General features: G+C 50.3%; 1 protein-coding gene across 1 annotated transcript; it reads right to left on the minus strand.

The window, feature by feature from the left end:
* Positions 1-3,261: 3,261 nt before the first annotated feature.
* Positions 3,262-20,500, minus strand: fgd1 (FYVE, RhoGEF and PH domain containing 1; the record flags this gene model as incomplete). Its single annotated transcript, XM_080470451.1, is given in 19 exon segments — positions 3,262-3,531; positions 3,652-3,738; positions 3,740-3,799; positions 3,984-4,142; positions 4,349-4,477; positions 4,576-4,677; positions 5,425-5,455; positions 5,572-5,651; positions 5,858-5,950; positions 6,288-6,434; positions 8,357-8,415; positions 9,313-9,451; positions 9,785-9,941; positions 10,054-10,202; positions 11,467-11,556; positions 12,217-12,928; positions 13,338-13,536; positions 14,022-14,327; positions 20,443-20,500. Coding segments are annotated over 19 exon segments (3,027 nt in total).
* Positions 20,501-21,966: the final 1,466 nt, after the last annotated feature.

Genomic DNA, 21,966 nt, shown 5'->3' on the forward strand with positions numbered 1-21,966 from the left:
CAGAAAACGAGACAAACTGCCGGCAGATCGTCACGACCCTCAACCTGAAAGACCAGGACCGTCTGTGAAAAGGCTCACGGACGCTGAGGATCGTTACGGGGTGGACGGACTGCTCGCTGACCCTCTGGCGACGTGATTCTGACGACATTTTCAAGTGAAAACAGTAAACGTCCGTTGCGTTCTGGGTCCGTTTACCCAACAGCAGTGCTCAGAGTCACTGGAAACAGAACTTTTTGAAAACGTTCCGACTCGGTCTCCGTGGAAACAGGAAGACAACCGTAAAAAAGACTAAATCGTCAGTGTTTCTGCCGTTGCCGTGGAAACAAACATTGTTTTCAAAACGTGTAAACGTGATTTTTTTTCTCAGAAAAGAAAAACTGACAAAATGATGCATTTCACTTGCGACGTTGTCGCGAGTCTGAAAGTGCAGAAGTAATCAGATTACATTGGGAATGGAGGAATGAAAAGGTTTCCTGTTTTGAAAAATGTCCATTTCTAAAGAGAAAACGAAAGAATCTAAATCTTTTAAAACTGAGGGTTAGGCCAATATTTCAAAACCTCTGTGGACGAGTCGTTTCGATCTGGCTTTAGAATTTCCTCTTTTTCTTGCACTTCAGTTATTTTTTTATCTAAAGAAGCAGAATATTTTCCTTCCTGCTTCGGTTTCTCTCCTTTGGAGCAGAACTGAAAGAATCATCTGAACTCTGAGAACCAGACGCAGACCTGCGACTGGTGTAAATATCTCCGTAATGAAGGTGAAAATATTCTCTTAACACAGATGTACAGACTCTTTTTTAACGACAGGTAAATGCAGGAAACGTTTTTTACCTGGCTTACATGAGTCTATAAATATGGAGTTAGAACGACACAATTCAACAATCTCTTAACACTCTTTAATGTCCCGTCTGCTTTCATTTCTTCAGGAATGGGATTAAATAACCCCTGCAGTACCCACCTCACCCATTAGGGGGCAGAAGATATATATATATATATATATATATATATATATATTTAAATGAGAATCCACCTCTCAGAGCAGAGGCTCCTGGGAAATTAAGTCCTTTTCCCGCCAGGCTGGAAGAATCTTCTCTTCGGGGGAAATTTTGGCATTAAATAGTCTTTTAAGTGCATTTAAAGAGGACATCAGTTTCTTTTAGTGTGTTTTAAAAAGTTCGTGAACGTCCGGCAGCAGCGTCGGGGAAAATCTTTAATCTCTTTGTCAATCTGCTGGTCGACTCGTGTTTCATGAGGATCCATAAACCCGAATAATCTCTGATTATTCATAATCTCTCTGTTCACGACTTTCTTCTCGCTGTCTGACGTGTTTCACTTCAAATATTTATTACAATTGAACAGGTTTATAAAAGGCTTCTGAAGAAGAGCCAGAGTCCACGGACACGGTTCCAGTGTCAAAGGACATGGTTGGGGCGTGGCTTGCAGCTTTGCAGGCTGCTGATTGGTCGACTGTTCCGCAGGTTGACTGGCCGTCGTTCACACGACCTCGCAGCGTCAGCAGGAAGAACCAGGTATCAGACCTCTGTGGCCGTATTCACCAAGCGTCTCAGGGAGCGCCGATCTCAGCCTGAAGGTTCCGAGCCAGGAATTCTTAGCTTCGTGATTCAGGAAGTGTCTCAGAGCAACTCTTATCTTAGTAAGGAAAAATTCTCAGAAAAATCTTAAATTTCAAGGAATTCTAAGATTTGTTTTTAAAAGTGACGTCACTAAGAGCGACTTTTAGCCTTAGGATGCTTAGTGAATACGGGCACTGGAAGCTTGTGGGCGGGGCTTACAGCTCAGGAAGCTGCTGATTGATGGAATTCTTCCATAAATATTTAGCTGTAATTGTTAACAACTTCCAGGAGTGAACTCAGGTTGAGGTTACATTTTTAACCAAACAATTTCCCGTTGGTTTACGATCTGAAAGGTCCAGAACATTTTGGGGCGGGGCTTGATCTTTTGCCAGCTGTGGATTGGTCCGTTGCTTGGGACGTTTTCCAACTTGTATTTTCACAAAACTGAAGTTGTTGACTTTAGAGATCTGGAGGAACCGCGGAGGATTAAGGTGGCAGTTTTTACCAAAGGAGCTACTATTTGATCTGATAGGAAAGCTTCAAAGCGTTTGGGGGCGGGGCTTATACCCTCAGAAAGCAGATGATTGGTCAAACGCTCCAGTGGTTTTCCAGTCGCCACCGTTTTAAACCTGGAACTGTAAACTTGAAAAGGCATTTCAAACCAAGCACCTTCCTGAAACTTTGGGGGCGGGGCTTACACCTCAGAAGGCTGCTGATTGGTCGAATGTCAGACTGTTTTTTTCCAGCTGTAACTGTGAGGAGTGCTGGAGGAGCCGAGGTCCACTTCAGAAGGGTGTTTTCACTCAAACACCGTCTTCTTGTGTTCTGAAAACCTTTTTGGGGCGGGGCTTACACCTCAGAAGGCTGCTGATTGGTGGAACGCTCCGGAGGTTTTCCAGCTGTCATGTGTTCAAACGTGCAGCTGTAAACATGAGGAGTGCTGCATTCCTAACCTCTCAGCGTGGACTCGTCAAAGTCCGCAGTAGAAAGGTTCATTTTGTGGACGGTAATAAAACGGGTTGTGGGTTCGATGTGCTTTAGAGACGAGAGCAGCAGCTTCACCGAACTGGTGCGCATCACTTCCTGTTCGCCGCTGCGCTGATTCATTCAGCTGGTTTCTTCAGAATCAGTCCAAAACTCAAACATGTTCTTTACAAAGTGCTTTTGTTCTTCCAGGGTAAGTTAGTTCCCAAATTAACAAAGTGCGACTCGAATGACCCTGTTTTTCGATCGGACTCCGAACGTCACCGCTCAGGACGGACTCGTCTCCATAGCAACAGCAGCTCAGGATTATGGGTAGTGTAGTGTCTTAAAGTCGTTCCACAGAAAGAGAAAAACAAAACAAAACTGAGTGACGTGGGAGAAAACCATCGCAAAGTCACTGACCTAAGTCTGGGGAGACTCCGCCCACACAGGCTCCACCCACTTCAGCACAGGTGCAAAAAAAGGTGTGCAGATGGAGAAACGCCATCGTGTGGACAGCTGGGAGGATTCATGCAGACGAAGCACGCAACTTTAAATACACAGAGAGCTGCAAGTGTGTGTGTGTGTGTGTGTGTGTGTGTGTGTGTGTGTGTGTGTGTGTGTGTTTCATTTTAGCTACGACGCTGTGATCGTTTTTTTTCTTCTGGTTTCCGGTCCTTGTTTAAAGACCCCGCCTCCGTCGTCGCTGCCATCCGTCCTCGTCCAATCACGTGTTCTCCTCCTCTGCGGCTAGCTCCTCCCCCTCCTCCTCCACACTCTCCACGATAGGCCGGTGGAGCTGAGGCTCCTCCCCCCTACCCGCCCTCGACAGGACGTCCATCCAGCGGCGCTGCAGCTCCTCGCCGTCGGCGCTGAAGTAGAGCGTCAGGTGACTCTGGGAGATCTTGAAGGCGTGGCGCCGGTCCAGTCGGTCACATGACTCCGGGAGAGAGACCTCGAAGCCGATGAGCGGCACGCTGCGCTGAGCCTTCACATCCTGCCGGGAGACAACAGCTTAAGGCAACGCAAAACCTTTCTGCTGCAGTGACACCTTTCATGGTGTTTGTTTACAACTGGAAAAGTTTTCCCTCAGTGCAGCGGAGGCAGGTGAGCGTACCTGTGGCGCTCCGTAGACGTAGAGCACCAGCGGCTCGTTCTCAGGGATGATGAACCAGGCCTTGGTCCAGCCCCGCCCCCCCCCCTTTGTCCATGTGGTGCAGGAAACTGCACATGACGCTGTTCTCTGCCGCCAGCGAGGCTTGTTTCTGTTAGCGAGAGCACAGTGTTACACACACACACACACACACACACACACACACACACACACACACACACACACACACACACACACACACACACACACACACACACACACACACACACACACACACACACACACACACACACACACACACACACACACACACACACACACACACACACACTGACCTCCAGAATGGAGCGGCGCCGCTGCGTGCTGCCGCTCAGCCCGGCGGGTGACGGACACACGCCCACCAGCGCGGCGTAGCAGTCCACACACACACGGTTGGTCCGGTTGTTGTCGTACGACAGACGAGCGCGAAACTCCGAACATTTTCCACAAACCACCTGCATCGATTGACAAGAACAAAGAAACAGGAAGTGAGAACGAGAAAGTGGCGCCTGGTTCCAGGAGAGTCAGGAGACAAAGAGAGACGATGGTTCTCAGGTTGCACACGGGCGTCGCTCAGTGACTCTACTCCGTCAGGACGGATGTTGGATGTCTGAGTGTTTTGAAAAGGAGCTAGAACAAATGTGGAGATGGATGAACGTACGTGTCCGCAGGCTTTGCAGTGGTGTCGTCTCTTGGTGATGGAGTTGAACGGCTCCTGACACTTCATGCAAAGCGTCACCTCTTTCTCACGGATCGGAGTCGGAGCTCGTTTCCCCAGCTCCACGCAGCTCTGAGAGACAAGGACATAACGAGTCGAACCGACAACCTGTCTGAGAGAGATCAACTGCAGTACCGGGAGTAGCCACCGGGGCAGAGGGGCAGTGTTACCGGGGAGTGAGGCGGCGTGGAGTCGTCATCTCGCAGGGAACAGGTGAGGTGTCTGAAGCTCTCCACCGTCTGCTCGTGTCTCTGGATGGTGGCCTGGATGGCCTGAAGACACAAACACAAACACTGAAGACGATGTAGTTCTCATGTTGGTCCACTAGTGGGTGCTGTTGTTAGTTTTAGTACTGAAAGCACACACACACACACACACACACACACACACACACACACACACACTCTAAACATTACCAACAGGAGAACACACACATTCTAGAGGACAGACCATCAAGTTGGATTGTTATTATGGTGACTGTCAAAATAAAACTACCAAGTCCAGGAGAACATGGACTGAGACTCATGACACTCTGGAGGAAACTTGTTCTGAGTGTCTCCACTGAGCACGTGCAGAACTACTACTTCCTCCACGGCGGTAGCAGCATTTCAGGAAAGTTGTGTTTTGTCCCGTTTCTATGACGACGGAATCTGAGCCTTTTCCAAAAGTTGCATTTACGCTCCGAGCACGTCGACGTGTAAAGAGACAGGTTAGTTAGAGCTTAGTGGAGCTGCGACTCTGATGCTCCTTTAGCCTAGCATTAATAATCGCTTTAGCATTATCTGAACATGTGCCGTTCTGCTACCATCTAATAACATCATCTAATAACATCATCTAATAACATCATCTAATAACATCATCTAATAACATCATCTAATAACATCATCTAATAACATCATCTAATAACATCCAATAAATCTGCAGTAACAGAGCCTCACCACCAAAAACCCAGTTTTAGATAAAGACCAGACGTTTGGTCCAATGAACCGAAGGTTCAGAAGAATATTTTAAGTGTTTACCTGGATCCAGTCCTGCTTCTCCTCCTCGGTTCTGCAGAGAGAGACGTGAAGGTCAGTCATTGTGTGTGTGTGTGTGTGTGTGTGTGTGTGTGTGTGTGTGTGTGTGTGTGTGTGTGTGTGTGTGTGTGTGTGTGTGTGTGTGTGTACCTAGCCTGCAGTTCCAGGGATCTCTGTTTTCCAGACACCAGGAAGGTCCTGGAAACAGCCACACTGCTGGTCTCCTTGAGCTACACAAACACACACACACACACACACACACACACACACACACACACACACACACACACACACACACACACACACACACACACACACACACACACACACACACACACCATCGTATTCACAGATGATGGTTTAATGAAAACCATTGTCAGTGAACACCGGGTGGATGCAGCCGATTGGTGAGACGTGTCACTCCTGCTGCTCTCACCTCCATCCCGTCCACATCGATACGAGCTCGCACGCCGTACTTCTGACCAATCAGACAAAGCTTCGGGACACAGTACAGCAGCCTGTCGTTAAACTGCAGACAGAGTGAGAGAGGGAGTGAGACAGATAGAGTGAGTAAGAGAGTGAGGGAGTGAGACAGAGTGAGGGAGTGAGACAGATAGAGTGAGTAAGAGAGTGAGGGAGTGAGACAGACAGAGGGAGTAAGAAAGACAGATGGAGTAAAAGAGTGAGGGAGTACGACAGACAGAGGGAGTGAGACACACAGAGGGAGTGAGACAGACAGAGGGAGTGAGACAGAGGGAGTACGACAGAGTGAAACAGAGGGAGTGAGACAGAGGGAGTAAGACAGAGTGAAACAGAGGGAGTGAGACAGAGGGAGTGAGACAGACGGAGGCAGTGAGGCGTCGTACCAGGATGAGGTATCTGTCCTGCGTGGTTCCGTTCTTATTGGACAGTTTCAGGATGTGTCCCTCCTTAATGAGCTCGTTTGTCGGGTTGACGATGTCTTCTTCTCCCCCCAGAAGCTCGTAAACCTTCAGCAGTTTCCTCATTCGCTCCTGGAAAACAAAACACTCCTCGAGTCAAAAGACCATGCTGAGGGTGAGAGGCTGAGGGTGAGAGGGTGAGAGGGTGAGGGTGAGAGGGTGAGAGGGTGAGAGGGTGAGGGTTAGGGAATAGTCCCTTCTATCTTGTTTCCTGTCCACTTCTCCTTCACCCCATAAGTCTTCTGTGTGGCGGCCATGATAAGGACTGTCTGAATCCTCAATAAGCAAAGGAAAGGAGGCTTGATGCTTCCATTAGAACCTCCTTTAGCCTAGGAACCACTGATGGTTCCTTTAGAACCTCCTTTAGCCTAGGAACCACTGATGGTTCCTTTAGAACCTCCTTTAGCCTGGGAACCACTGATGCTTCCTTTAGAACCTCCTTCAGCCTAGGAACCACTGATGGATCCTTTAGAACCTCCTTCAGCCTAGGAACCACTGATGGATCCTTTAGAACAGGGGTGGGCACTCCTGGTCCTCGAGGGCCGCAGTCCTGCAGGGTTTCTATGTGTCCTCACATCGAGACAGCTGACTGCAATTATTGGTTCCTTATCAAGCTTTCTGCAGAGCCTCATCATGACAACTCAGGTGTGTTTGAGCAGGGAGACGTGGAAAACATGCAGGACTGCGGCCCTCGAGGACCAGGAGTGCCCAGCCCTGCTTTAGAACCTCCTTTAGCCTAGGAACCACTGATGCTTCCTTTAGAACCTCCTTTAGCCTAGGAACCACTGATGCTTCCTTTAGAACCTCCTTCAGCCTAGGAACCACTGATGCTTCCATTTAAAGGAACCCGCTCATCGGAGCGTTCAGGGAAACTCAGGATGACTGAAAAAGGAGCAGATCATGTAAGTTACCAAAGCAATAATCTGCCTAGAACCACTTGAAATCATCTAGAACCCAGATGAACTTTTTGTAGTTCATTTTCAGAAACTTGTAGTTCTTCCCCACCATGGCAGACGTCACTAACTAGAGCCGCCGTCGCTTTATTATGACGTCACTAAGGGAAAGTCTGACTGCCTCACCACCGTGATCTCCTTTACTAACTCCTTTAGGAAGCCTCCTAACACCTTTACTAACTCCTTTAGGAAGCCTCCTAACACCTTTACTAACTCCTTTAGGAAGCCTCCTAACACCTTTACTAACTCCTTTAGGAAGCCTCCTAACACCTTTCCTAACTCCTTTAGGAAGCCTCCTAACTCCTTTAGGAAGCCTCCTAACACCTTTACTAACTCCTTTAGGAAGTCTCCTAACACCTTTCCTAACTCCTTTAGGAAGCCTCCTAACACCTTTCCTAACTCCTTTAGGAAGCCTCCTAACTCCTTTAGGAAGCCTCCTAACACCTTTACTAACTCCTTTAGGAAGTCTCCTAACACCTTTCCTAACTCCTTTAGGAAGCCTCCTAACACCTTTACTAACTCCTTTAGGAAGCCTCCTAACACCTTTCCTAACTCCTTTAGGAAGCCTCCTAACACCTTTCCTAACTCCTTTAGGAAGCCTCCTAACTCCTTTAGGAAGCCTCCTAACACCTTTCCTAACACCTTTAGGAAGCCTCCTAACTCCTTTAGGAAGCCTCCTAACACCTTTACTAACTCCTTTAGGAAGCCTCCTAACACCTTTAGGAAGCCTCCTAACTCCTTGAGGAAGCCTCCTAACACCTTTAGGAAGCCTCCTAACTCCTTTCCTAAACTCCGTGATGTCATCCAGGGTTTTAAGGTAAAGTCCATATATAAGGAGACAGGAGCGAAAATTTGGACCCTGAGACTCAGAGTGAGGCGTTCAGGGAAAATGTGTAAACCAGAACTTGTTCATGTTTCGAGGTCAAGGATCATCTGTAACCAGCAGTGTCGGCCTTTTCTCTCCACGCCATGTATTTAGGGAACACGTGCAGCCGTTCCCACAAGTTAACCTGTAAACTGCAGAACTGCTGTTTAACTCACCATCTTCCGGATGGCGGCGTTGGAGTGTTCGGCGGCGGTGGCGATCAGTTCCAGAGACTCTGCAGGGAGACACACCAAGGGTTAAAACAACACCCACAGTACAGTACAACAAGTACACATTACGGAAATTACACAACACAAAGTACACAACGCTGGGTCTGCTCTTTAATGGTAAGAGACCGCAGCAACCTCTGCTAATGCTAATGCTAACAGTCCGCTCAGAGCCAGATGGAGCGAGACAGCAGCAGCCTCTGCTAATGCTAATGCTAACAGTCCGCTCAGAGCCAGATGGAGCGAGACAGCAGCCGCCTCTGCTAATGCTAATGCTAACAGTCCGCTCAGAGCCAGATGGAGCGAGACAGCAGCAGCCTCTGCTAATGCTAATGCTAACAGTCCGCTCAGAGCCAGATGGAGCGAGACAGCAGCCGCCTCTGCTAATGCTAATGCTAACAGTCCGCTCAGAGCCAGATGGAGCGAGACAGCAGCAGCCTCTGCTAATGCTAATGCTAACAGTCCGCTCAGAGCCAGATGGAGCGAGACAGCAGCAGCCTCTGCTAATGCTAATGCTAACAGTCCGCTCAGAGCCAGATGGAGCGAAACAGCAGCTAAAACACACTGATACTCAAATTACTAGAATGGGATTTCATGCTAATGCTAACCACTGCTACTGTGGCTGCAGGCTAATGCTAAAGTGGACTGAGTGAGTTCAGGCTTAATGGGGCACAGCTCCAGACTAGAAGCTAATGCTAATGCTAACAGTGCACAGTGATTCCAGACTGTAACAAATCCACTGAGGGAGCATTAGCATTAGCATCAGCAGCGTGCTAACGCCGCTGCATGAAGCCCTCCGACATGGTGTGAAGGTGCAAGCAGAAGGTTCTGCTGCTGTGGAGAACAAACGTCCCCAGTGTGTGTTCAGGAGCCGCTGGGGTGTTTGGGCGCGTTTGTTTTCCTACTCAGGGCGTCCCGGTGGTCCGGGGCGTCCTCCGGCAGGCGGTGCAGGTAATCTTTGAGCAGCAGCTCGTAGCGAGGAATCCTCTGGACCGGCTCCAACATGTGGTGCTGCAGGGTGAGGTTCCCACAGCGCTCCTCCCTCTGCACACACACACACACACACACACACACACACACACACACACACACACACACAGACAGACAGACAGACAGACAGACAGACAGACAGACAGACAGACAGACAGACAGACAGACAGACAGACAGACAGACAGACAGACAGACAGACAGACAGACAGACACACACACACACACACAGTCGTCAATCAGCTGTTAGTAGAACGAGAAGGTGGAAGCAACGACAGCAACTGAGCCTGGTTCTGGGTCTGGGTCTGGTTCTGGGTCTGGTTCTGGTTCTGGTTCTGGGTCAGGGTCAGGGTCAGGTTCCGGTTCTGGGTGTGGATCTGGTTCTGTACCTGGATCTCCTGGACGATGGCCTTGAACGGAGCACTCCGCTCCATCCAGATGTTGACCAGCTCCATCGCTTGGTCGAAGTTCTTCACATATTCTCCGTACATCTTCAGGAAGGGAGCCAACTTCTGCAGGATGTCTCCGATACGAGGGTTCAACTCCCTGAGGAGGAGGAGCAGGAGGTGAAGGAGGAGGTGGTGAAGGAGGAAGAGGAGGAGGTGAAGGAGGAGGAGGAGGAGGTGAAGGAGGAGGGGGAGGGGGGCAGGTTGCTCACCACTCCTCCATCCGCTTCTGCAGCGCCGGTAGGAGGAACTGCTGGTGGAAGCAGTAGATGGAGCAGATGTTGGAGAAGATTCCCTGAACGACATCACAAGGGAAGGAGGAGCGAGACCGAGCCTCCTCCAGGAGTCTGGCACAGAAGACCTGCAGCAGGAGGAGGAGGAGGAGGAGGAGGAGGAGGAGGAGTTTAGTGCTCACAGCTGAATCAGTTCACACCCAGCAGCCCTGCAGGGTAAATATGGAAGAAGTTTCCACGGCAACAGAGACAGATGAAGGATCTGAAGGATGAAGAACAAACGAAGTGACGCAGAAAAACCAACATGTCCGAATCCACGTCTGCTCTGCATTCTGGGAAATTTTATTCTGGGTTGAGTTTGTCAAACCTAAGAAACAGTAACAGACCACCTTAAAACAACAACAGACCACCTTAAAACAGCAACAGACCACCTTAAAACAGCAACAGACCACCATAAAACAGTAACAGACCACCTTAAAACAGTAACAGACCACCATAAAACAGCAACAGACCACCATAAAACAGTAACAGACCATCTTAAAACAGTAACAGACCACCTTAAAACAACAACAGACCACCTTAAAACAGCAACAGACCACCATAAAACAGCAACAGACCACCATAAAACAGTAACAGACCACCTTAAAACAACAACAGACCACCTTAAAACAGCAACAGACCACCTTAAAACAGTAACAGACCACCATAAAACAGTAACAGACCATCTTAAAACAGTAACAGACCACCTTAAAACAGTAACAGACCACCATAAAACAGTAACAGACCACCATAAAACAGCAACAGACCATCTTAAAACAGTAACAGACCACCTTAAAACAGCAACAGACCACCTTAAAACAGTAACAGACCACCTTAAAACAGCAACAGACCACCATAAAACAGTAACAGACCACCTTAAAACAGCAACAGACCACCTTAAAACAGCAACAGACCACCATAAAACAGTAACAGACCACCATAAAACAGTAACAGACCACCTTAAAACAGCAACAGACCACCTTAAAACAGTAACAGACCACCTTAAAACAGCAACAGACCACCATAAAACAGCAACAGACCACCTTAAAACAGTAACAGACCACCATAAAACAGCAACAGACCACCTTAAAACAGCAACAGACCACCTTAAAACAGCAACAGACCACTTTAAAACAACAACAGACCACCATAAAACAGTAACAGACCATCTTAAAACAGACGTACAACAATAACTATCCATAAACCACCATAATCAAGGGACCAAAAGAAAACCAAAGACACGCTCACTAACAACATTTAATCTCCACAAACAGCTGAAAACTGAGGAGCCCAGAGGACCCAGTTAGACCCCGGAGGACCCAGCTGGACCTCAGAGGATCCTGGAGGACTGACCTGGTCCAGCAGGTGGAGTTTGGAGACGTAGGCGGTCTCGGTGTGCAGCAGCTCGTTGGCGATGTTGAAGACTCTCTGCTGGACCGACATCTGGACACCAAGAAGATCACAGAGGAACTGAGGGAGGAGAAGGTCTGGACCAGAACCTGGACCAGAACCCAGACCAGAGCCTGGACCAGAACCCAGACCAGAACCCAGACCAGAAACCAGACCAGAGCCTGGAACAGAGCCTGGACCAGAGCCTGGACCAGAACCAGGACCAGAACCCGGACCAGAACCCGGACCAGAGCCTGGAACAGAGCCTGGACCAGAGCCTGGACCAGAACCAGGACCAGAACCCGGACCAGAACCCGGACCAGAGCCTGGACCAGAACCCGGACCAGAGCCTGGACCAGAGTCAGGACCAGACCCTGGACCAGAGCCCGGACCAGAGCCTGGACCAGAACCAGAACCAGAACCCGGACCAGAGCCTGGAGCAGAGCCTGCTTCATGCTCCTGAAACCAACGGTTCCTTCACGCAATCTGAACGCTTCAGTAACTGTAACTGAGTAACTTCAGTTACCTCTGCAGAGTAACTGTAACTTAACTATAATGAGTAACATCAGTTACCTCCGCAGAGTAACTGTAACTTAACTATAATGAGTAACTTCAGTTACCTCCGCAGAGTAACTGTAACTTAACTATAATGAGTAACTTCAGTTACCTCCGCAGAGTAACTGTAAATTAAATGTAATGGATAACTTCAGTTACCTCCGCTGAGTCCTGCCGGTCGGTTTTGGGCGGCGGCAGCACCAGTGTTAGCTCCGCCTCCTCCACCTCGAGGTCGCTCTCTCCCTCCTCGGAGAATTCCCTCCTTCTCCTGGCTCCGCCCCTCGCCTCACCCTCCTCCCCCTCCCCCGCGTCGCCGGCGCACGAGGAGGAGCTGGAGAGGCGGGGCAGGAGGGCGGGGCTGCACGGGTAGGCCACGCCCCCATCGTCCACGCTGGCGAAGCAGAGCTCCTCGCTGTGCGACGGCGAGCTGATGCTGTCAATGCCGCTGTCGCGATTGGCCAGCTTCCCGTCCGTCTGCGAGGAGGGGAGGGACAGGCGCTCAGACGGCAGTTCTGATTGGTCGAGCAGTGGCGGCGGCTCCCTCATCTCCACGGCAACCGCCTCGTCGTCCAACTGCTTCTCCGAGGCGCTGTAACCCGACTCCATGGACAGACGTTTGTGATGAGGGTCGTCGCGGCACGCCGCGGCCACCTCCTCGTCATCATCATCTTCATCATCTTCATCCTGAGGAGGGTCGACCTCCCGCCCCTCCCCCTCATCACCCGGTGTGATGTCATCGGGAGGCACCGGCTCGTCGGGTGGAGGGGGGGCCGAGGATGGTGGCGATGAAGGTCGGGAGGAGGAGGCGGGGTCAAGGAGGCGGGGACACAGAGCTCCTCCCGTGATGTCAGGAACTACGATGATCTGCTCGCTACAAACAAACAAACAAACAAACAAACAAACAATGAGAGGAAGCAGAACCGTCTCCGTGGGAGGAGCTCCGATCAGCCAATCACCAAGCGGACAGAACTGGTGCTCTGACTTTGTTTCAGTCAGAAAGCAGTTTTAGTGATGATAACAAAGTTGGATTCAGACTAGTTCAAACTGGTTTCCAGACCTGGTTCTGGACCTGGTTCTGGACCTGGTTCTGGACCTGGTTCTGGACTCTTGGACTTGGAACAAATTCCTTGTCATGTTGGAAGATTTGTCATGTTTTTGAAAATCCGAACATAAAACTCAGATTCTAATCTGTTGATGGAAAAATAATCTAAATAATGTTTGTCAAAGTTAGTCGTCAGGTGAGGATGACATCACTCCTCCATTGACCAATCAGAACTCACCGCTCAAACTTCTCGATGAGTGACAGGACGCATGTCGGGGAGGCGGTGCCGTCGTCGCGGAGGGGCGGAGTCCGACCCCCTCGAGGGTCTGCTGGGAGGGGTCTGCTGGGCGGCGTGGGGGGGAGGGGCTTATCTGGAGGGCGGGGGCGTGGCCTGGACACACCCGCCTGCTGTTGAAGGTGGGGGGGCTTCGGGGGCACTGTGGAAATCACAGCCAGTTAGTAACCAGCTCTGGAAACCTGGCGGTGTGATGCGGCGGCGTGATGTGGCGGCGTGATGCGGCGGCGTGATGTGGCGGTGTGATGTGGCGGTGTGATGCGGCGTGATGTGGTGTGATGTGGCTGCGTGATGCGGTGGTGTGATGCGGCGGCGTGATGTGGCGGCGTGATGTGGCGGCGTGATGTGGCGGCGTGATGGGGCGGCGTGATGGGGCGGCGTGATGTGGTGTGATGTGGCTGCGTGATGTGGCGGCGTGATGCGGCGGCGTGATGCGGCGGCATGATGTGGCGGCGTGATGTGGCGGCGTGATGGGGCGGCGTGATGGGGCGGCGTGATGTGGTGTGATGTGGCTGCGTGATGTGGCGGCGTGATGCGGTGGTGTGATGTGGCGGCGTGATGTGGCGGCGTGATGTGGCGGCGTGATGTGACGCCGTGATGGGGCGGCGTGATCAGGCGGTGGCTCACCCTGAGGTTTGGGGCCCGGCAGTGGAGGGCGGCCTTTGCTCGGTGGCGCTGTTGTGGCCACCGGCGGCTCCGGCGGACCCGTGTCGCTCACCAGCAGCAGGCCATTGGCAGAACTGCGGCGCTCTGCCAGCTCCGCCCCCCCCTCCAGGGAGGCGGGGCCAGAGGAGCAGGAGGCGGGCCCGGGGTCAGAGGTCGGCTGCTGGGGAGAGTCTGCGTCCAGCGTCGCCAGGTGGCCACACGGAGAGCAGGACGGCTCCAGAGAGAGGCTCTTCGTCAGCAAGCTGGGACTGGAGGAGGAGGAGGGGCCTGGGGGGGGGGGGGGGGGGGGGGGCAGGTTAGCTCCGCCCACAAGGACACACGGAACGGACTGGGTCTTTAAATTGAAGCTCAAAACTGTGAGAAATGTAATAAAACAACAAATGAAGTTATGCTCAAAGAAATAAAAGTTTCAATCGAACAGAAAAAATAAAATAAAAGTTTAGATTCATCATCACAACAACAGTTTGACGCCATGTGAAGGGAAACGACTCCTCAAGTCACATGATCAATAATCAATAACTACCATAAACCTGATGAAGAAATAATGTGATGATCCAGAACTAAAGTTTAACGAGCTGAAAAAACCTGTGAAACTGGAATCACCAAGAAGCAGTAAAGTAATCCAGTAAAGTAATCCAGTAAAGTAATCCAGTAAAGTAATCCAGAGCAGGATGAAACACGATCAATGTCTCAACTCATTGATTGATGGTGCAGAACTTTCACTTCCTGTCTGGTTTCTGCTGAGTCAGGTTGTCTCCTGGTGGAATGAATCAGCAGAAACACCTCCAGGAGTTATTGACGAGCTGCACACGCTTCCAATCAGGACCGATCGGCTCCATCGATCACCTCTGTGACCTTTGACCTCAGCGTCAGGTCACCATGCAGCTCAGCAAACCTTCAGAGGACAAACCATCCAGGACTCTGAGGACACGACGAAAAAAAACACAAAACCTTCGTTCACTTCAGAAAAAGACAAAAATCAAAGTCGGGATTTTTTTGTCCCCGGAGAGACGTCTGTCCATCCGTCCTCGTTTGCTCTGAGACATGAGATCCTATTAAATCACTTCAACGTGTCTTTATCGTGTCCCTTACTGCTCATGGACGTGATGTAACACAGGAGCTCCTTCATCAGTAAGAACCGTGTCTTTGTCCTTCGTACTGGACAAACGTCCACCACAGGACAAGGCGTCTCTGTCTCTTCTAGTCCTGATCCTGATCCTGATTCTGACCTGAAGCATCTTTTCACCGCTTCATGAAGCCGCCAGGCGTTTGGAGACGCAGTCTGACGCGCTTCCTTAAAAAAACGACTGTTTCTGGAGCGAACGAAGGTTCTGGTTCCTTCAGCCTCCAAAAGGTTTTTCCCTGAAACGTCCATAGAGAACACTTCGTTCTTGATTGGGACAAGTTTCACGTTTTCATGACAACATTTTGAAAACGATGTTTGTTTCCACGGCAACGAAAAGAAGCTATGACGATGTAGTGTTCATGTTGGCCCACAGCCGCACACACACACACACACACACACACACACACACACACACACACACACACACACACACACACACACACACACACACACACACACACACACACACACACACACACACACACACACACACACACACACACACACACGGTCTCCAGTTAGCGTTAGCTAACCCTAAACGATTCCGTGATCGGTTCCGGCGGCAGCGAATGGCGTCGCCACGCACGTAGCATAGCTAATGCTAGCTACACAGTTGCGTGGCGACGCCATGGAGCGCCGCGGACCCTGGAGAGTTTGGTTCCATTTCAAGAGAAAAGACGAAACTTAGGAGTTTGACCAGAGGAGGAAATAGGAACCAAAGGTTACACCGCCCTCTGCTGGTGACACGGCAGGTTTCTGCTCCACATGAGAATCAATAAGAGAATTGATGGATTCTCATCCTGAACAGAAGAGCAGGACAGGTTTTCTCTTTGGAGGCTGAACTTCTTTCATCGTTTCTAACTTCAGGACTTTGATTGAAACTTTCTAAACCAGTAGAAATAAAACTTCATCTGAGACCAAAATAAAGAAGTAAAACTGAGGGACATCCGTCTGAAGCAGAAACCCAAGGCGCCACTTTCTTCTGGATCAGTTACCTTTGTTTTCCGCCTCTTGGAGAATCTTTGAAAAACGATAGCGTGTAAAACATTGTCGTTATCTTGCTGCTCATGTGACTTAGCTCCAGATGTGACTCATCAAAATACCACCTGTGACCACTAGGGGTCACCATGTGACAACAGAAAGCTGCTACAGAAATGATTCGACTGACAGGAAGATAAATGTCTAAAACAAAAAGTTGGGATGAGGAAAATTAGGACAATCAGCGGCTCCATCTGGACAAATCAATGCCTCTGATCAGCCGTGGGACTTCTTGTCCAAACATCTGATCATATAACGTGGTACTTTCCAAAAGATCAATCGAAGTATAGCTGAAGGACCGTCACGTTCAACCTTCATAGTACAGAGTACAGTTCTCGTCATAACACCGGCAGAGGATCTAGAAACACTCCTGCTCGCTCTCCTCATCAATATGATCCCGAATCTGTCCAATTCAATTCAACTTTATTTATAAGCACCAAATATAACACACTCGTTTCTCGGTGCTTTGAACAGAGAGAAACCCAACAGATCTGTCCAATCAGACGCTTCGAGGGTCTGGTCCTTCAACCAAGGGGCTTCGTTTGACGTTACCAACTCATTACCGAGTCGTTACTGAGGTCGAGCTGCTGTCTTCTACTTGTTTTTGTCGTGATGCTTCACATGTTGATGACGTAGGCGGTGGAGCCACTCTGGGGGCTGCTGGTTGCCAGATTGGCTGTTTTCCGCCGACATGTTAAGGCTCGTTTACAGTGAGTCTTACTGGGTTTTCACTGGAAGGATCAGGAATCTGGCAACTCTCTAAGGCCCTGATTACACCACAACGTTTCACCTGACATCACCTAATCCGTTAAAGGAGTGTGTTTCCACTGCAGCAGCAGAGACAACGGTGTAGTTAGTCTGCCGGGCCACTGGAGGGTGCTGTTGCTTGATTTTGTAATGAAACTACACAGACGTGTGCAGAGAACAAAACACTATAAAGGTGAAGAAAATGGAGAGAACCTGACATCCTAGTGGACTGATGAGGAACCGGATTCTATCAGGGAGAGTCTCAACTATTAAACTACTGATCTGGACCATAGAACTAGAATATGGACCGCGGGTCGTACCACTACGGGTCGTACCACTACGGGTCGTACCACTACGGGTCGTACCACTACGGGCCGTACCACCACGGGTCGTACCACCACGGGCCGTACCACCACGGGCCGTACCACCACGGGTCGTACCACCACGGGCTGTACCACCACGGGCCGTACCACCACGGGTCGTACCACCACGGGGCGTACCACTAAGGGTCGTACCACTACGGGGCGTACCACTACGGGCCGTACCACTACGGGCCGTACCACTACGGGCCGTACCACTACGCGGCCGCCATGTTTGTTTACAACTGGAGGGAGGGGGAGATGAGCAGTAACAGGCTCTGGAGCCTCCATCAGTCTCTGCAGGAGGGAACAGAGACCGTGAAAGAATCTTTCCACTTTGGGAGCCGGATTAAAACCTTCATGGACACAGTGGATCAGAACACTGGTGTCGTGGAAACGGACGCCCCAAAGGTGAAGAAAGTTTTGCGGATACACTCGTATTCGTTGTCGTGGAAACGGGGCCTAAAACAACGTTGAACGGTGAGAGAGCCGCTCACAGTGACGTTCCTCAGACAGAATTACAGAACGTTCAGTTCACGTTCTCCTAAAATTACCAGAGTCATGACCAACCCGTTACCAAACCATTACCAACCCATTACCAACCCGTTACCAAGTCATTACCAAACCATTACCAAGTCATTACCAACCCGTTACAAGTCATTACCAAACCATTACCAAACCATTACCAACCCGTTACCAAGTCATTACCAAACCATTACCAAGTCATTACCAACCCGTTACCAAGTCATTACCAAACCATTACCAAACCATTACCAACCCGTTACCAAGTCATTACCAAACCATTACCAAACCATTACCAACCCGTTACCAAGTCATTACCAAACCATTACCAACCCATTACCAACCCGTTACCAAGTCATTACCAAACCATTACCAAACCATTACCAACCCATTACCAACCCGTTACCAAGTCATTACCAACCCATTACCAACCCGTTACCAAGTCGTTACCAAACCATTACCAAACCATTACCAACCCGTTACCAACCCATTACCAAGTCGTTACCAAACCATTACCAAACCATTACCAACCCGTTACCAAGTTGTTACCAAACCATTACTAACTCCTTACTAACTCCTTACTAACTCATTACCAAACCATTACCAACCCGTTACCAAGTCGTTACCAAACCATTACTAACTCCTTACTAATTCATTACCAACCCATTACCAACCCGTTACCAAGTCTTCCAATAACATTAAGTCTTCTGCCTCGTTCCTTCCAAAGATCATTAAACCGTTTCACTCGGTATCAACTGGGTCTGAAATGTTGATCAGAACACATCAGGTTCCCCAGGTTCTGAGTTCTCCAAGCTCCCGTTCTTCACATCGTCCACTTCTAGTCCACAAGCTGAGTTGTTAACTACGTTTTTCTGACTCGGTTGGTTCCTCAAAATGTTCTACTGGGTTGGTGTTTATTTAAACTCTCGAGGTTCTAATACTTCCTTTGTTTGACTTTGGAAACGTTCTCCTGATATTCAAAGTGTCGCTGCTTCTCTACGAGCTTCTAGATCTTCTTCTTTCTGTTTCAAACTTTCCAGGAAGTCTAAAGACGTTCTTCACATCAAGCATGAAAATGTTCCAGACATTGTTCTGGAGGACGTTCGACTCATTGTTCTTCAGGTTCTGTTGGTTATCGATTGTGATTCTCCAGATTTAGAATCTATTGTTAATAGAAACCTTCTGTTCCATGACCAACCAGGGTGTCCATACGTCTCTGGTTTCTACTAAAACTGATTTTCTCCCTCCATTTTTACTAAATAAACTTCATTGACACGAACCGCACATCCACCTGGTTCAGAGCTGCTATGAGCAACCGGACCTGTAGGGGGCAGTGTAACAAGAAGCATGAAGCTTTGATAGCCAATCAGGATCCTGGGAAAAAAACCCACGATGTCATGAATTCACATAAATCCCCGCCTCCTTCAGAACTGGAGACGTGGAGTTTATCTAAAACTCCACGGTTGCTTTTCAAGAATCATCGTTGGCGAAACTCGTAGCTGCTTCACGTGTAATCACCAATCAGAGCCCCTCATTGCAGTCAGGGCGGGACCTGAACCCAGCAGGACTCCTGGACTGAACAAACTGACCCACTGTCGTCTGACAGAGGCGGTTCTGGTTCGTCTCTCCAGCCTCATCAGAACCACTGCCCCACCGTGCTGCCGAGCCCCGGGTGGTGGTGTCCTGAATCTCCCAGAGGAGGTGTGATGGAGGCGAGGAGCAGAGAGAGCGTTCCGCTGCTCCACCTGGCCGCTCTATAGATTTCTATCTCGGCGTGATGCCGCCAGGACCCGGCCTCCATTTTGGGACTAAGATCAGAGGCGGCGGGAGAATTTAGATGTTAAAGGTCAGCGTGTGCAGGAGGATGTCCTCTGTGTGTGTGTGTGTGTGTGTGTGTGTGTGTGTGTGTGTGTGTGTGTGTGTGTGTGTGTGTGTGTGTGTGTGTGTGTGTGTGTGTGTGTGTCTGTGTGTGTGTGTGTGTGTGTGTGAGAGAGAGAGGGGGGGGTGTGTCCATCAGCCTGCAGAATCAAACTGAAACACCACAGACACACTCTGGTTAATTAACAGTCCTCCACCCTCCACCCTCCACCCTCCATCCTCCATCCTCCACCCTCCAGCGGCTGCCACATCTAGTCGATGGATTATAAACCATCAATAAAATTACACACACACACACACACACACACACACACACACACACACACACACACACACACACACACACACACACACACACACACACACACACAGCAGCGGATCGATCAGCGGGGGATCGAACCCTGGTCCAGCGTGCGGAGCGGCTCCTCTCCGTGTTTTTAACCCCTTCACATCTGGCAGACGCAGTCTCGTGCAGCCACACTAGCCTACATTCACTGCGGCGAGATGTCGGTCAGTGTGTGCGCGTGCACGGCAGCGTGTGGGCGCGCACCTCCTCCCCCACCGCGAGGATTACTCTCCAATAACAGACGATAAAAAAACCAAGAAACGAACCGTGATGATTTAAGTATAAAGCTGCGATGCGTCGAGGCTGCAGCGGTGCGCGTGCACGCGCTGTCAGCAGGTGCAGTGCGTGTGCGCGTGCGGGACTCACCCCTGGTCAGGCTGCTTCTGTCCATGTACACCGCGCAGCAGAACACGAATCCGGTCATTAAAGACGGAGGCGGTGCGGGGAGAGAGCCGCTCTCCCGGTCCAGCTGCAGAGAAACCGGGTCACACTCACACACTGCCACGCGCACCGGACCGGTTCTGACACCCGCCCACACACACACACACCGCCCACTGCTCCGGACCGGACCGGCAGCACCGACAGAACCGGCCGCAGCACCGACAGTCTGCTGCTGCTGCTGCTGCTGCGGACCAGAAGTAGGTTAGATCCGCTCGGTTTGATCCACTGAGCTGCCCGGTGTGAGAGGGGCGGGTGGAGGCAGAGAGGAGGGGGTGGGGGGAGAGAGAGTCTCTCTCTCTCTCTCTCCTCCATTTTGGTTTCCATGACAACAAATTATAGGAGTGAGAGAGAGAGGAAGGTGGAGAGACATTGACACTGTGAAGACGTCAGTCACGTGACTGTTTGTGTCCAATTAAAAGGCTTCATTTCAGAAAAGTTCTGATTTTACATTGAAACAGAAACTGAAAATGATGTCGTTTCCATGTTGGTCCACTAGGTGGTGCTGTTGGTGTCGGTTCTGAGGAGTTTAGGGAGCTCGACTTTATTTTCTAGTGGAACAGGACAACATGCACCGCCCCGCCCCGCAATGCCCCGCCCCTCCCCGCAATGCCCCGCCCCTCCCCGCACCGCCCCTCCCCGCACCGCCCCGCCCCGCAATGCCCGCCCAGTTAGCTCTAACCCTAACCCCGTTAGGTCTAACCCTAACCCCGTTAGTTCTAACCCTAACCCAGTTAGCTCTAACCCTAACCCCGTTAGCTCTAACCCTAACCCCGTTAGGTCTAACCCTAACCCCGTTAGCTCTAACCCTAACCCCGTTAGGTCTAACCCTAACCCAGTTAGTTCTAACCCTAACCCAGTTAGCTCTAACCCTAACCCAGTTAGCTCTAACCCTAACCCAGTTAGCTCTAACCCTAACCCCGTTAGCTCTAACCCTAACCCAGTTAGCTCTAACCCTAACCCCGTTAGCTCTAACCCTAACCCAGTTAGGTCTAACCCTAACCCAGTTAGCTCTAACCCTAACCCCGTTAGCTCTAACCCTAACCCCGTTAGGTCTAACCCTAACCCAGTTAGCTCTAACCCTAACCCAGTTAGCTCTAACCCTAACCCCGTTAGCTCTAACCCTAACCCAGTTAGTTCTAACCCTAACCCAGTTAGGTCTAACCCTAACCCAGTTAGGTCTAACCCTAACCCAGTTAGGTCTAACCCTAACCCAGTTAGCTCTAACCCTAACCCCGTTAGCTCTAACCCTAACCCAGTTAGGTCTAACCCTAACCCAGTTAGCTCTAACCCTAACCCAGTTAGCTCTAACCCTAACCCAGTTAGCTCTACCCCTAACCCAGTTAGGTCTAACCCTAACCCAGTTAGCTCTAACCCTAACCCAGTTAGCTCTAACCCTAACCCAGTTAGCTCTAACCCTAACCCAGTTAGCTCTACCCCTAACCCAGTTAG

Source organism: Lipophrys pholis (genome assembly GCF_963383615.2).
Source record: "Lipophrys pholis genome assembly, chromosome: 8".
NCBI lineage: Eukaryota > Metazoa > Chordata > Actinopteri > Blenniiformes > Blenniidae > Lipophrys > Lipophrys pholis.